The following is a 16807-nucleotide window of genomic DNA, read 5'->3' as shown; positions in this document are numbered from 1 at the left end:
CTGTCAAGACAGCCGTTCTCACAGAACAGGCCCAGATTAACAAATAAGGTTAAAAACGTGTGTAAGTACAGAAAACTAAAATAAAGACATTGATAGTTAAGTTAATGTAAGATGCACAATTGTAAGAAAAGAAGTTTCTCGCGCTCTGACATAGCGTTATGATTTTATGGTTTTTTATGTTTTCACCACAGTATAGTGTTAGGCTATAAACTTGGCTTAAAAAAATTCCAGAAAGGAATTTTTGAATAATCTTACATTATTAGGAGATTATAAACTTCTCATGATTCCCATGTTTTTATTAGCTTAGTTTAGATTCAAAATTGAAAAGTTACTTTAACTAGAGACACATGGTAAGAGTTTACGGGGTCTAATTGTATGAACACTGAATGTTGATCCATGAAAAGTGGCTAATACTAGCTACTTTTCTAATAGATATTGCCTAATTGTGTTGCAAGCTCTGGTAAGTATCCGTGGGTCTTTTCTTCGCTATGTACCTGTAGGCATGCAGCCTATGCAGGTGCTTTTATTTTTCTGGTAGAAATACTTTTTATTATTTCTACCTTTTTTTAAGGAGAGCAAAAAAAGGGAAGATCACTAAAACCTGACACAGTCAAAAAATTCAAATTTATGATTGACAGCCATAGTGCCCATTGCGGTTTTAAGTGTTTACAAGATTGTATTGAGCTGTCTTCTGCAAGTTTGAATTTTCTGCCTATCAAACTGCTTCAATCGTAACATTCTCAACTTCATTTTTTATTCATTTAGAAGTGTTTTTTCATATGTATATACACACAAGCATGTGTACAGTAAGTGTGTATATGAACATATGTTCCAGTAAATGTGCTAAGTGTTTGTGGAGTTAGTGCATGGAATGTTTCCTTTGATGTTCTAGGCAGTTGAATTGCACCTGAACTTAAATAAAAATGCTTTTTAAGAGATATTGTTGCAATGCCCCCAAACTCATAGGCTTATGCAGTCAAGCTAAAAATAAGTAGTACTCGTGCAAGAACAGAAGTTTTCTTGTCTGTTGTATTTGTTTAAAATATTACGGAAAAGTGTTCTGAATGTTAGGATTTTATATTTGCACTTGAATTTTAATTGTAGATTGTGTGTTGCCTCTGTGTCTCTTCAGCTTTTTAGGAGGAGCAGCATACCTCTGTCAGCTGCTGAAAGAGGGAAACTAATATGTTGGGGGTTTTAGTCATCATGTGTATGGAAGCGAAGTTTTCTGTTAAATCCCTACTGAAGTCTTGGTCATATGATTACTTAAAAAATTTTAGGTATACGAGCAGTCTAATTTCAGTAACGATGCTTTTGTGTTTGATATAAAGTACCTTTACAAGTGTGTGGAACGTAAAGGACTAAAAATGCATCATCTGAGTTAGCGTACAGATTTTCCTCCCAAAGTACAAGGTTAGATGTGAATTTTTAAAAGAAACCTTTTTTATAACAAGTTGATGTGGAAAGAGTTTGCATTGAGTCTTTTGCCCACCAATTCTGTATGCTGCTAGTAAAGCCAGGTTTTTGTTGAAGGGCTAGGAATTTTTTTTTCAACTGGGCAAAAAAAAAAAAAGGTGAAATACTATGTATTTATATTTTTGCAGCAAGCATGATCCCTTTCTCCCTCTTTCTTTTTTTTAACCAAAGAACTTGTTTCAATTTATTATACATGTCTAACCATACAATTATCAATGCAGCATCCCATAACTAATGCTGACCCACTTTCCCAGAAAAAGATGTTCATTGTGCATTTGAAAGGTTGAAAAGGTTTTTGTGGTTTAAATGTTGTTACATATTTTACAGCATTAGGATCTATGGAATATTTTGACAACTGCAACAGTTCAATGAAGTTGGTAATTTCTTCTTTTAATTATTTTTCATTGAACAGATTTGGAGTTAAATTTTTAAGACTTGTGTTCTGGTATAATATACAGGAACATTTTGATGAAATGTATCATGAGGGTTTTTTTATCTTATTGCAAATTAGCTAGAGATTATTGCCTTTAAGGATATTGGCCTTTAAGCATAAGGTAACCACTGGCGCATAATATTGACAAAACAGTGTGGTGTTCCTTTCAGCTAGTGATCGTACGTGTATGACTGCACATCCTCTTGTAGATGAGCTGATGCATGGGCTTCAAAGATTTATCTGCAACACCCTAATCCACATACAGAGTGGGAAATGAGACTGGCTTTACGCATTTCATTAAGTAAAGTACTGGTTGATATAAAGCTTCAGTTTTTTCCACTTCCTTCCCCGTTCCCATACTAAATACAGTGCAAGTAGCGTCTTGAATTGTTGGAGATACATTAAGCAGAATTTTGTTACCTAAACGGAGTTATCTTTAATACTAAAATTATTGATAAAAACATCTTCTCCAGATACATTGTTTCCACTTGTGTATGTGTTGCCATTGTTTTTTAAAGCTCCTAAACAAATTCTACTTGGCTACTTCAAAAAAAAATTAAAATCTCCCCCCAGGAGACCATGCGCTGTTTTTTACCTCCCACCCTTCTTTCAGTGTCTTGCTATAGGAATTTGTGAAAGGTCACCTATCAGAGACCTGTAAAGAATTAATACATCTTTAACTGGTAGCTACTAAATTTGAGAATGTTCTTAAGGAGCGGGGTGGGGGTGGGGGGTGGGGGTGGGAATGCCCCAAAATAACACCCCTTGTCCCCCCAAAAAACCCAAGCCAACCAACACTAAGTTTCATTAGTATCCTTGTTGAGTTGGATTTAGATATTTTTTTTACATTGTTAGCACCATGATGAACTCTTACAATGTCAAATTATGTTTTTCTAACAGTTTAATTTTTAGTAAGTAGTACATTAATCAGATTTTTTTAATCAAACCAGATATTTCTTGTTAAATGCAATTATTTTCATAGTAAGGGGTAACACTTTATTTTAAGTCTTCAATCTAAATTCTTAGCATGGGCACTAGCTATGGAAATATTTTAACTTCAGTAGCCTGAACTTTCCTATGCTCAGCTCTGTTGGCAATATCAGAATACCTTTGTGTTACTAATCTGTACAAAGTTAGTGTTTTCATTATAATTATCCTGATTGTTGTTAGTTTTGTATTTTTTGCTTTAACCTACTACATTCACTTATGCTAAACATGTAAAGTTGAACAGAGAGCACTTAAAATAAAGCATACCTTTTTCAGTTTAAATTCATTTTCAACATACAGGTGTTTGCTAAGACTCTTATAGGATTATTTAATTTAAATGATAATTAAAGATTTATTTATCTAACACTTTAGTTTTTTTCATTAATATATGAAATGATCGTAGTACCTTATTCTTAATTTAGCCTCATACCTTAGTTATATGCATTAAAATCCTAATACTTCTAAGTGAACTAACTTCTTTCTTATGTTAACAATTTTTGTAAATTATTTTTTCTTTTCTTGCAGCAAGGAGCAAATAACGCAGAAAAATTTGACTACGTAAGTTAATGTTATATCATTCTTTTTTAACTAAATTAAGTGGTAAAAGTCTCAAGGAATTTCACAAGTGGAAGCTTAGTAATTTTGAATGTTTCCTCTTTTTATCTGTATTTGGCTGTTTAAACATTTAGTGGTTTGGATTGCATTTGTAAAATTGTGTTACAAGATTTAGGGTAAGGCTGGATTGAAAGTTCATCAGTTAAAACTTCTCAATGTCTGAAAACGTTAGCATGCCTTTCCCTCCCCCTCTGTCTCTTAACAGGTGATGCAATTCATGAATAAAATGGCTGGTAATGAGTATGTTGGATTCAGTAATGCTACGTAAGTGGTTTTTATTTACATAATGAAGTTAGGTGGAAAATGCCTCAACTAGTAGTTGACATACTGAGTTTCTGGCAAAGTTCAGTTATTTACGTTGAAACCGTCATTTCATCCCTAATATTAGAGGGTGTCTTTTGGCTTAAAATTCACAAGAACTTCAGTTGTGCATGTCTCTAACATCAGTGTGGCTAAATCTCACGCAGAGGCATTGGTTACCTCTGTGAAGTTCATTATTCTTAGTGCTCTGTTGGTGCTATGGCAGCGAGAGCTGTACGTGCAACTCTTATCTTCCTGGCATTCGTATTAAAAAATAAATTCTGCGTGTCGGTGGCTGCATATCAAATGTTTAGAAAGCATTTGTGTCGGTAACCACGACTGTGTGTATTCAGTTGTCCAAGCTAGTTCACTCCAACTGGGTGTAGTGGGATAAGCTTCTGTGGCAACTCCTGTCCCGTTACTAGAATGTTTGTGTTTGCAAGTAGTGTATCTTTTACGTGCATTTTTACTGAGTTATGTTACGTGTCTCTGAAGTTCACCTTTTTTAAAAAAAAAAAGTTTTGAAGCGTTGTCTTTTTAATTTTTTTTTTATTATTATTTGAAGGTTCCAGTCTGAAAGAGAGAGTGGAGATAGAAACTTTGCAATCGGCTATTACCTGAAAGAAAAAAAGGTTGATCTCTCTTGTTTGTTGTATTTTGAAGACTCTGTGCTGGGTTTTTTTCATAGTCTGAAGATTTTTAGTTTTGCTAATGTACAGCATGGCTTAAATTATTCTTACGCTGTATATACTTTCATACTGTTACTCAAAATACTGTCATTTAGGAAGTGTGATGCTCCTGTCATTTTAACAGAACACCCGTTATCTTCTTCCAGGATCATAGCCATAATAATTTTTTTGTTTGTCATAAAATGTATAATATGTGCTGTAAGGATGACTTCATAAAACTCTTCGATGAGTTTTGCAGTTTGTTGATTTAAATATGCTGAAAGCTGTACTGAAAAATATTTTCATACCTGGCTTATTGAGGTCTCTGCATTGTTATTTTTAAATCTGATGTGATTTCCGTTTCTTCCATTAAAACAAATACTTAATTTAAAATCTGCCTAATGCTTAATATGCTGACAAGAATATAACTTAATTTATGTCTCTCTAAAAGTGATAGTAGAAAGAAAAATAATAACTTTACCTAAAGACTCAATTTTTCTTCCACAGTGCTTTCCTGAAGGCACGGATATGGTTGCTATACTAGACTTCTATTTTCAGGTAACTGACTTGAAAATTGAGACTCTGTAAAGAATTACTATTACAAGCAGTAGAAGTTGATTTGTTCATAGATATAAAGGCTTTAATGGCTTACAGTTAAACTTGTCGGCTTCTGTTAAAACTCTGGAAATGAATGATGTATATTTGCTGTATCCAGTTTTGCTTTTGTTTAGGTGATGTACTTAAGCATCTTCATTGCTAATGCAAAGTAGCAATAGTCTTTACAACACTAGTAGTTAGAAGCTTAAAATGTATTACTTCAGAGAGTTTGACATAATACTTCTGCCTCTTTGGGTTGCTATTCTTTATTGTATTGTGAAGTATGTTAAACTGTGTGTAACTAAAATAGTATATGCATGCTGTATTGTAAGCTCAAGGATAGTGTTATAAAGGAAACAATATTAAGTATCTCCTCCTTTTTGTTTAATTCAATGCTTATGAGTAAAACAAAAGAAACCAGTCATATATGTTCTCTCCTCCCCCATTTTTTTTCTTTTTCACTTTCAGCAAGTTATTTGCAACTGTCACAAAGTGAGAATTTGGCAAGTGTGGAGGTATTTCCTCAGTAAGGGTTTCCTAATGTTAAAACATGCTGCGTATAGTTCTCAAGAGGCAGTTCAGGTTGTGTTACTGATTCAGCCAGTCTGGGATAGGTTAAAAAAAAAATATTCTCAAAATGAATCTGGTTTTGATTCATGAGACTTGCTCTCATGCAAAATATAAAACAGTGGTTTTTTAAATGCAGATTTAATCTGAGTTTTTTGTATTGGGATGTGCCTGCTCTGATCTTTAGATTGAATGGCTCTTTATGAAGTAAGGTGTCTGTGATTAGCCTTAGTTGACCTCTTGTTGAGTTGGAATCTAGGTATAAGCTAATAGTCTACTCTGAACCTGTTATTACAGAACAAAACTGACAATTTATTTGAATTTACTGTTTAAACATGCTTTTTAAATGCTTCCTATCCCGCTGCCTCAAGTCCTGGTATGCTTCTGAGTGCAAAGTTATTCATACCTTAAGAAATGTCAAAACTAACTTTATTGATGTATTTTAATTTGGCCTTATTTTCATACATTATGACCTCTAATTTCATGACTGCATGTATTTTTCTTCCCCTTGTAAAATCCCTGTTTTACTCCATACTTGCAAAAAGGGCAGCTCATACATGAGTGGCAATTCTCTCTTGTTTTTTTTTTTCTTTTCTTTTCCCCCTCACTGTACAATGCTTACTTTCCAACACTCTACTTGGATTCTACTTAAAAGGCTAGTTATTTCTTTTCTTTGGGTTTTCTGTAATGCTCCTTCTTCCCTTGTATAACTGGGAACTTTCTGAACAGGAATAAACTTAGTTTCCTATTATTTCTGTAAAGTGAGGACGGGTTATTCTCATTTTAGAGAACCAAGGTACAAAATGCAGGCGCTTAAGCTGAGAACCTAGAAACACTTTTTTCAAAGTAGGTGATATTGTGTAATACTTCATATGTTTAAAACACAGTTGCCATTTTAGATGCGTCTCTGACAATCTCTTGATTTGCAACTCCAGTTGATTGGACTAGGATGTATTGAGTTTGGCATCCGGAAAGTAAGAATTCCAGGTAGTAACTACTCATGCAAACTTGGCTTAGGTAACTTCATCAAGTATCATGTAATGACTGTTTGGCAAAAGCAAGAATACGAGCACTAGTTTGTTTACTTTTCAGAGTAGCATTTCAGCTTCAGGTTGAAACCAACTTATCTTTTGGTTTCTGCAGAAATGAGGCAGCATCAGGTGATGGCATCATATCACATTTCCTGATGTGTCACCAAAGTATGTATAGTCTGTACTGAAGCAGGGATCCTGGGAGAAACTATCATGTGGTCGTATCATTAATATATCGTAAAGTATATATAAGAGAAAAGTGAAATAAGGCTGCATCAGCAGGAAGTGCTGGTATTAAGACTTGCATGTGCTAGAGTTTGCAGCTTTAAATGTACTATTAATAATGTGTGGGATCTTCTAAGGCTTTAAAAACCCTATCCCACACAAAACAAACTCGACTTTTTTTTTTTAAAAAACCAAACCAGTCATTTTGTGGCTTTGCCATTGAAGCAGATGCAAAATACTGAGGTTGTTTCCCGGACCTCTTCCTCTCAAAGGAATATAAGGGGGGTGGGGGGAGGTATCAAGCAGATACACTAACCCATGAAAATTAGTGTCCCAAACTGTTAAGAGGGCTTACAAACACTATCGCTGGGATTTGTAAAGTAGGAATATTGAGACCATATTAATTGATGCGACTAGCGTCATCTAACGAATGTTATGCTACAGGTTATTTTATGAGATGTTATTTCTATAGAAATTTCTGTATTTCTATATTGATGATCCTGCTATAGTTGGCCTTGCTGTGCTAGAAGTATCAATTCTTATAATCTCTTACTTCTTTTTCATAAGCTTTGCTCAATAGAAGTAACATGTGAATCAGCAAGTGTGATGGCAGCAACTTTGGCTAACGGTGGCTTTTGCCCGATCACTGGTGAGAGAGTCCTGAGTCCTGAAGCAGTCCGGAATACCCTGAGTTTAATGCATTCCTGTGGCATGTATGACTTTTCAGGGCAGTTTGCCTTCCATGTAAGTAGTTTTCAAATATTAGTTATAGCTGACCGGGAAGATTAATCTGTGCTGTTGATTTCCGTGTTCCAGGGCTGGCTGGTTTGCTTCTGGGGGAGAGGAAAGGGTGTTACGTAAATTGTTTAGTAATTGAGCACATTGTGTGGGGAAGTCTCACCTAGGATTCATGGCACTACTAGTACAGCATACCTTATGGCACTTACTGGTCTCTGCCACTTCACATTTGGGAATCCTTTTCATGTAGAAACATAAGTACTGTCCCTTAAAGGCTGTTCACGAGACAAACAGGTCCTGATGCAGACGTAACTGGAAACTATAACTGAAGCAATCCTGCTGGACAGGAGGTAAAGGATAGCAGAAAGCCTTTGCAGACAGTTGCTTTTTCTTCACCAACTCAGGCTCGTGAATTGTCCTCATGTGTTGTGAAAGTGGCTGTCGTATATATTTGCCATGCTTTTGTTTTCCAGCAGCATGTTTCTGTATTTATTGCAAGATGTACTGCATCTTATTTGTGCTTTCAGCACTTTGTTTTGAGCATTTTTAGTTTTTCCTTGTTGTGTACACATTAAATTGATTGTGGTGCTTCACGTGACCTAGAAGGTATTGCTTAGAGAGCTGTGAGGCTGTGTGACAAGTTAGTTCCTATTGGAAAAAAGCAGTAACTCGCTGGATTGTAAATAAGGAGGTGATTGTATACTTTCATGGGCAGACTCTTTTGTTTTCTTGGGTTTTTATTTTTTACCTTTTCCAGTCAAGATTATTTTTGTTACGTATATAGCTTTGTACTACTACCTTGTTGCAAACCGTTTATGGCGTACACTTGTGTGCTGCTGCTTAGTTGTAGGTGCTTTTTTTTAAATCTAAAAATACATTTAAATTACCTTTTTCACTGTGTTACTGATTCTCTGTGTTATGGAGAGGAAATAACTATGATCATGTACCTCTTGTTTGCCACAAACTGTGCTTCAGGTTGTTGTCTAAAAAGAGATCAGTAATACTACTTTCCCAGCTCTGAGTGTGTTCCAGACCTATGTTTTATAAATGCTGCATAATAATCTTCAGTAAAATGCTAATGCGTTGTGTTAAAATAGCGAAGAATGTTTGCAGATCACAGTAATTCTGCAATTATTCTATAGGTTGGTCTTCCTGCAAAGTCTGGAGTTGCTGGTGGGATTCTTCTGGTTGTTCCTAATGTCATGGGATTGATGTGCTGGTCACCTCCTTTGGACAAGATGGGCAACAGCGTTAAAGGAATTCACTTTTGTCACGTAAGCAGCACTGCCTTTAGTGGTTTGGTTTTGCCTTGGGGGTTTTTTTTGTTGTTTTGGGGGGTGTGTGTGTTGTTGGTTTTTTTTCTTTGTTTACGGAACTGCAGTTAGTATAGCTGAGTGAACTAGAGTGATTTGTTACTCTTCCGTACATAGCAAGTTTCATCTGATCCAAAGATGAAAGTCGAAGAACAGAGATCTGTATTTTAGTAATAAATAACACTTTAATTCAATGAGATTTAAGAAAATACGATGCCAGAAACAGTGGAGAAATTTATTGTGGAAAAGCTTTGAAAAGGAGCACTTTACTAAGTAATGGAAGAGCTGGTCTCTTGTCCACTGCATTGTAAGCTGAAGGGCTCTGCTTACAGACTTCTCTTCCTCTCCATTCACGAGGTGAACAATTTTCAAAACATTGGAAATGCAGCTTGTGTTTCATTGTAACGAGAGAAAGATTGTAATGAAATATTGCTATTCTGATGTATATTTTTAAACTGATTTTTGTAAACAGTCTGATATAAAATATGTCTTCATAGATCAAGCCCTGTTGTTGGGCGAGCTTTTCCTAGCTTCGTCTCTTGCTTTTGAAAGGGCTGTGGGCAGCCTGTTGATAGCAGCATTAGAAGCAGGAGAGATTTTGGAGAGTACTTTGTAATGATTAATAAAGAGTTTTTTCTAGGAGAGGAGAATGGAAAAAATACTACCTGCCTTTTTTATTTTTTCTCTAAAACTACCTTGCAATACTGATTAAGTAATAATAAGTGCAGAGGGAGGGAAAAGTCTCCAAAAAAAGGGAATAGTAGGATATCTAGAGCCTCACAGGAAACGTAAGATTATTGGTAATGCTTTGGAAGTTACAGGCATAACTAGACACTTTTTTTTTTCTTCTCCCTTCTTCCCTCCCCCCCCTTCTTTTTGTAAAACTAGTGATGACAGTTAAGCTGCAGTGATACTAGTTTGGGTGGACTTCAGTTCGTAGGGTGAACACTTGTATAACTAGTCTTCACTTAGCTTATTGACAACAGCATGGGATTTACAGTACGCAAGGGTTTAGTTTGTGTGGATGAGCAGCAGTTAAAACTTTTTATATACTCCTATTTATCTAACACCTGTACAGCTGCAAATTAAGAGTACTAAGAAGTTACCAATCCAGGTTTAAATATTAATGTTCCATGTGAAATGGTCTTGATAATTTAAATGTGAAATCATAGAACAGTAGGTAGGTGAAGGATTTACTGCATTTATTCTGTATTATAATTAGACCTAAAAACTGATAGATGATCATGGCGTACAAGTAACGTGAATGCAACATTCACTTTTAAAAATGCAACAGCATAGTGAAGTTCTGTAGTTATGACCTTCCAGTCAAACTGAATTAAACTCTATTGTCACACATTTTCTTTTTTCATCCTTTTGATTGAAGTTTTATGTGCTAGACTAGCCCAGATTATTCTTCCTGTCCCTGAAGCATTTCATACAGCTGGAGTAGAAATACATTAAACAAGTAGTAATTAGCAAAATATCTGGTTTTGTACTACTTTAAAAAGGAGTTTAAAGGTGTTATTAGAGCTTAATCATACCACTGTATTATGTTCAAAGGGCCTTACAGTCATTGGTATTGATTTATTTAATAAGCTTCTCTTACTACTAGTTCAGGTGTTGGTAGGTTATGATGTAAAACATAAGTGGTAGTATTATCACAATCTCACGTGCATTTGACTATCATATACAAATAATAATGTGTGTTCTCTAAATATTTGCAGGATCTGGTTTCTCTGTGCAATTTCCATAACTACGATAATTTGAGACACTTTGCAAAAAAGCTTGATCCTCGCAGAGAAGGTGGTGATCAGCGGGTAAGTTAATACGTGTGTTTAGTGAGTATCGCTTGTAGACGTCAGAAGAAATACAGAAAGTTCTCTAAATGCAAAACTGCTCAATGACATGTATTGCATCAAAGCTTTCAGATTACCTAGTTTACATTATTAGTGGACACTTACCTGGGTGGACCACACTATCACAGGGCTTTGTACAGCAGAATTTCGGATTCGATTTGTACCTCCATTTCATGCAGTTCATCTCCCTTGCTAGACTAAGTATATGGTATCTGGAAAAGTTACAAAGAGTTTTACTGTACTGGTTGCCTTTAATAAAGATTTGACCAGCTGGTGGGCTTAGCCTGTCTGTTCTGTGCTGCAGTGCATGGGATGTATGTTTAGCATTTTCTCACAGTGATATCTCTGAGACCACATGACTTGCTGAGAGTTGCACAGGCAGTGAATTTAGGCGTTCTAGTGCTGTAGGCAAGTGCCTGTTACTAAGGAAGCGGTCTGGGAATGAGCTGAATCCACTCCACCTACATCATGTACGAAAGATAAAAGTGTGAGGGTGCTTGAGATCAGGAAAACCTCTTTGCTTTTATTACCACTAATGTTTTAACTAAGGCATGAAGTTTTCAATAGGAAAAGATACAGTAGAATGATCTTTAAAGTGCTTCTATTTGCATGTATACATCTAACAAATACCTGATTTGGAATTTGAATTTTTTGATAACTGGAAAAGAGAAAATAACAGTTTGTGTGAAGAGGTGAAAAACTTGAGTCTGTTAGCATTGACTGCAAGTATGGATTTTTTTAATTTTTTTTTCCTTCAAATACACTAATAAATAATGTATGTTGCTTGAACAACTAGCATTCCTTTGGACCAATGGACTATGAGAATCTCCAGCAAGAACTTGCTTTAAAAGAAACAGTATGGAAAAAAGTGTCACCTGAATCAAACGAGGACATCTCCAGAACCGTAGTGTATAGAATGGAAGGTCGGGGAGAGCAAAACTAAATGAATGGGTTCTAGTTTCATTAAATTCTTCATTTTAAAGATCCTCAAGCATCTCTAGATTTAACTTTTATTTGAATATTGTTTACCTGGTGTTTCATTTATATATACATTTTGTGTAAATTCTGTATGCTATACCAAAAAGACTGTCAAAATTCACGGGCCGGGGCTGGGGGCGGGGGGGGGCGGGGGGAAGCACATGCAAACAACAAAACCCAAACCTGTTAACTGGCTTTTGTAGTTACTTAAAACATATTAGAAAAAGGTAAATCTGAATGTTTTCAAAGATATACCACTTTTGTGTATATCTGTTAACTTTTGTTCATATCTGAGAATTTTAAGTAAATTAACTTTAGAGCTAAGCAAGAACTTACGTGTCTTCTGATCAGGGTCAGCAGGTAAAGATAAAAGAATTTTAATTAAAATATAAAGTAAAATAGCATCAACAAAATACAGCAAATTCATGAATCTCTAAATAATTGTATATTAAGTGGAGATAGGTTCTGAATCATTACCATATCCTTGGTTTTTTGTTGTTGTTGTTGTTTGTTTGTTTGTTGTTGGTTTTTTTTTTAATATGAGCTTTCAAATTGCTTTGAACAGAAATGGATCCTTTGGATCTGCCAGGCTGGCAAAGTTTGGTGGTTTGTTCTTTTTTTTTTTTTTTTTTTTTTTTTATCAGACCTTTAGTAATTAATACTAACATTAAAATAAAAAAAGCAAAAATGACTGGGGAGGACTGGGAGAAGGGGGAAGAAAAACCTGCCTTGTTTGCAGGTTAACTAATGCAGCAGAAAGATTTCTTACCAAACTATTTTGAGTGTCTTGCTAGCGGCTTGTACTGCCAGCTGGTAGTTATGACTCAGAAGTCTGCCTTACTAATAATGCTGTGCTCCACCCTCGAGAGGAATGTAAGCAATCTGGGTTTTAGAGTAGTAACCAACAGAGTAGTGAGCAGGACGTATTTTCAGAGTCAAGCAGATAGTTAGATATTATTAAAGCTGTTTACAATTAACTTATTTTTCAACCCCAAATGCATGTGCGTGTTCATATATGAGGTCAGAGGTTCCATTTACTTACACGTGAGCAAATGTTTAAAAAGTGATTATTAATTGTTACTTTTAAAAATGATAGTGAGTTTGCACTGCTGTCAGCTTGCTGAGAAACAGGACTTGCGTTCTTCTACAGGCAGCCGCACCAGTTCATCTGCATAATTTGATAATTTTGAATCTCTTGAGTAGGGTGTAGTTTGCAATGGTTGTATATAAGCTTCGAATAGGCTCAGTAGGCGGTGCTGGACAGAGGGCACAGGCTTGCTAAATTCTTGACCTTGTAGCTATTAGATTATTAATGATGCTAAAAATCTCAGACAATTATTCTGTAGAAGTTTTAACCCTTTATAAGTTTGTAGATAGTTTGAGACATCCCACCCCCAGTACACATTACGCAGAGTCCTGGTTTATAAAACTGCAGAGAACTTGTCCAGGTAGTGATGAGTGGTGTTAGCTCGCTGAGGATTTTTAAGAGCCAGTGACAGATAATTCCTTAATAACACCTCCAACCCTTCTCCCTGCCCCCCCTCCCCCAATCCTCCTCCCTTTTTAGTTTATCTAAAACTCCAAAGAGCATTCATATGTGAGTTCCGCATAAGGGAGGAGTTAGGTTTTTCCTGCCCCTGTTTTTTGACCCATCTGGATGTTTATGAATTCAGGAAGATGCATAAAGCAAAGCTGATGTTCTCTGTGAAAGCAAGCTGTTCTTAATTACTCGTGTTTAGGTATGGATAGTCTTGCATAAGCATTTGAAGTAAGCTCTGACTAAACCCTGAATAATCTTCATTGTCTAGCAGTGTATTGTCAAAGGATGGGTTTCCTGTCTTTGAAGCCTAGATTAAAATGTTTAAGCAAAAGAATACAGAACATCAATTTTCAGTGAATTTGAAGTCCTGCTGGGATGAAGAGGTAAATCTGTGGTGCAGATGTCAGTAATAAACGTCAGTCATAAATTGCTGAATAATAGCTGGTTTATAATCTTATCGTGGATGATAAGGTTAGATTTGTCAGTGCTTATCTTGAAAATAAAGTAAAGGCAAAGTCTTGAATTACAAAAGTTTCACCTGTTTGAGGATTTTACAGTAAACTAGTAGTTACAGAGACACAACAGGTGTTCAGACCCTGCAGGGTTACATGTCTTTACCTGAGGGACCCTCAGTTGCAAGAGGGACCATAATGTGTCTGTGCTGCTAATGAAAAGTATTTACAGTGATGACATGTTGCAGGTGAAATTACTGATTTAATTAAAAAAGGAAGATGTATGATGCAAGATTTGCTTGATCTAATCCCACATATCGTTTTCTGAGGTTTAGTACTATTTGAATGTAATTCTAAAAATGTGGTTGAGGATGGAAAATTGTTCCATCTGGGTTTCAACTTGAAAATAAAACCTTTAACCATATTTATGTTTGGCAGTGACATACAAAACTTGTGGTAGAGGCAAATCGTGCATGGGAAATATAAAAGTAAGGAAACTACTAGGTCTTAAATACGCATAATAAGACTATTTAGGTTACAGCTTACAAAAGCTTTACGAGAGAGAGATTACAGTTCTGTAATATATGCTTTAGAAGCCCGTCTCAGAATTTAAGCCAGCCTCTAGTTAGGAGGGGTCAGGAGGAGACTCCTTTGGACCAGTTGGTAACTTGCCTGCACTTCACAGTTCCTTGGTCTGGCCGGCCGTGTCTGCAGGTGGCTTTTACTGCTGGCAGGGTACGCGGCTAGCGGGGACCATGGCAGGGGCTGCCAGGACGCCTGCGTCCCCTTGGGTGAGCGGGTCTGGAAGAATGTGGCGATAGAGGCTAGTCATTGAATGTCTGAAGTCTGCAACGGTTTTAGTGTTCACCTGTGCTACAGTAAATAGCAATTCTTGATATTCAAGCATTTTAGCTGTTTGTTTGTTTTTCTTTGTCAGCATCATTAACATTTCATTAGAAATGTAAATGCTTTTTAAAATTTTATTTTAAGCATTTGTGTTGTACCTTTTGGCTCAGTTGTTAAGTTACCTGTCTCATTTTCCATTTTTCATTTGCATTGTATGTTATTTATGTATCCAATTTCCAGCATGCTTATTTTTGTATTGTTTAATAAATTTATTTTAAGCTGATTTTTATTGTATTTTTTTTCCCTCAATGGAGAACAGGTTTGTTCAAATACATTTTTGAGACTGAAGTGAGATAGCGAGCACTCCGTTCTAAAAGAGAGAAAAAGTTCTGGAAAAGTAGGTGGAATAAGCAGATTTTGTTAAACCAGTCATTGAAAATCTTCCCAAGATTTCTTAAACATTTTGTACAATAATCTAATTATTTTTCTCTTTGTACTGTTATCTTGGAAAGTTGAAAGCAAATATCAAAGTAGCAAAACTTTCTCACTGTGACTTTTCTAATAAAAATGTCACGGTGCAGTAGGGTATTAATGTCCCTGCGTATTTGTGTGGTTTTAAAGATACTAATTCAGTCACTTGGAAAATACATGGTTAATGGTACCAGCGCCAGGGTGGCGACTGTAGATCCTGAGCTCTATGAAGTGAAAAATACAGCTTGTAATTACGTATAGCAAGGATGGTGGTCCAAACCCCACATCCTTGTGTAGTAGCAGTAGTAGGATCTGAACAATGGTTTGTTGAATCTGGGTTCCTGGCAAAGCACTTGCCCTTTGTCACAGGCTTACGTGTCTTTCTGTGAAAATTTATTTCAGAGACTGAATAGTAGATGTATTTATAATGTGGTGATTCCGAGGCAAGATTTTGTCACTGGAGATCTGCCTGTACTGAGGATGGCCGTAATTATTAATTTAACTTTTCTGTAGATTGATTTATAAACTGCAGTTACTTGTACTGTGTTTCTAAAATTGGCTTTATGTTCCTTGTACATAAAATACCACGTATCAAAAGAGTGTATTCTCTGAAAGTCGTAAAGACAAGGAAGGGTGGAAGAGTAGTAGATACAAAGAGGGAACCACCGGTGATCTACTATGGAATTATTTTGGCTCTCACATTTTGTTTTTCATTGTGCAATTTTGTCAAAAGACCAGTGGGTGGGCAGATGAATAAAAAGGCAACGGAGTCAGAAGAGGGTGGGCGGGGGGGGGGACTATAGAGTATGTTGGTTTTTCATTGTTCTTATTTCTTGTGGTCTTGATACATACATGTCATTGATGCACAATAATTAGCTGTAAGCAAAGTAGTTAATTATGAGCTTCATAATTGGCGTGTAATGTTTTGGTAGGCTTTTACTGTTTTACTGTTTTATTTTTGTGTATTGTTTAAATATTTCTCTAGTTTTCTGGTGGGAGTTCAGAAGCAGTTACTGTAGTGAAAGAACAGACTTTTCAGTGCAGTTCTTCCTGGGATGCCTAGATACACCTAATACATTATCTTCAGTGCGGAGTCTCTTTGAGGAATTGGAATGTCACAGAAAGGTTATAGTAGTTGCAGGCATGGCAAGAGTCTTTAAAGCAGGCAGAAAAATAACTAAACTTTACCTTTTTTTTTTTTGATCTTGCTAGTATCTTCTGTTCCACGCTTCTTGTCCGGTCTAGCAAACTCATGACTAAGTAGTGTGTATAATGATGTGCATTTAAAGGATGGGTCATGCACCGTCCTGTGTTCTTTCAGGAATTTACATCCTGCTATGTGGAATAGTTTGTTGCAGTCTAAATTATTAAACTACCTAATTTAAATCAAGCAATTTCTGATTTACCATTTGCTCCTTCTAGAGAATACTGCGTGCAAAATAGAAATGCCCTCTTCCCTTTTGGTTTTCATGCAAGTAGAATTTGATGTTATTACCGGCGTCTAATACTGCTTTATGCAGACTTTTGATACCGCTTGAACGCTTCACATTTAGAAGTGTTTGCAAGACTTGAGTGGCAGAGCTCTGCACAGAGTTCAGTTACTTCTGAAAATGCACGTGCAATAGCAGGCCTTGTGTAGTGTTAATCTGAAGCTGCAGTTTAACTAAATGCAGCCTTACAATAGACTTCAGGCTGGCAAAAGTGTGCCGGTGGG

At 36.1% G+C, this 16807-nt stretch overlaps 1 protein-coding gene across 1 annotated transcript in view; it reads left to right on the top strand.

Annotated features, from left to right (window-relative positions):
- The window catches only part of GLS (glutaminase), a 66341-nt gene that overhangs the window by 28144 nt on the left and 21390 nt on the right, over positions 1 to 16807 (top strand). The window contains exons 8-14 of the mRNA XM_055718507.1: positions 3422 to 3454; positions 3717 to 3775; positions 4377 to 4443; positions 4987 to 5037; positions 7467 to 7643; positions 8780 to 8911; positions 10675 to 10767. Of these exons, the coding sequence (XP_055574482.1) occupies positions 3422 to 3454; positions 3717 to 3775; positions 4377 to 4443; positions 4987 to 5037; positions 7467 to 7643; positions 8780 to 8911; positions 10675 to 10767 (612 nt within the window). The remainder of the gene's footprint in view (positions 1 to 3421; positions 3455 to 3716; positions 3776 to 4376; positions 4444 to 4986; positions 5038 to 7466; positions 7644 to 8779; positions 8912 to 10674; positions 10768 to 16807) is intronic.

This window comes from Falco cherrug, chromosome 8 (assembly GCF_023634085.1).
Source record: "Falco cherrug isolate bFalChe1 chromosome 8, bFalChe1.pri, whole genome shotgun sequence".
Lineage (NCBI taxonomy): Eukaryota > Metazoa > Chordata > Aves > Falconiformes > Falconidae > Falco > Falco cherrug.
This window is presented reverse-complemented; position numbering and strand designations above follow the sequence as displayed.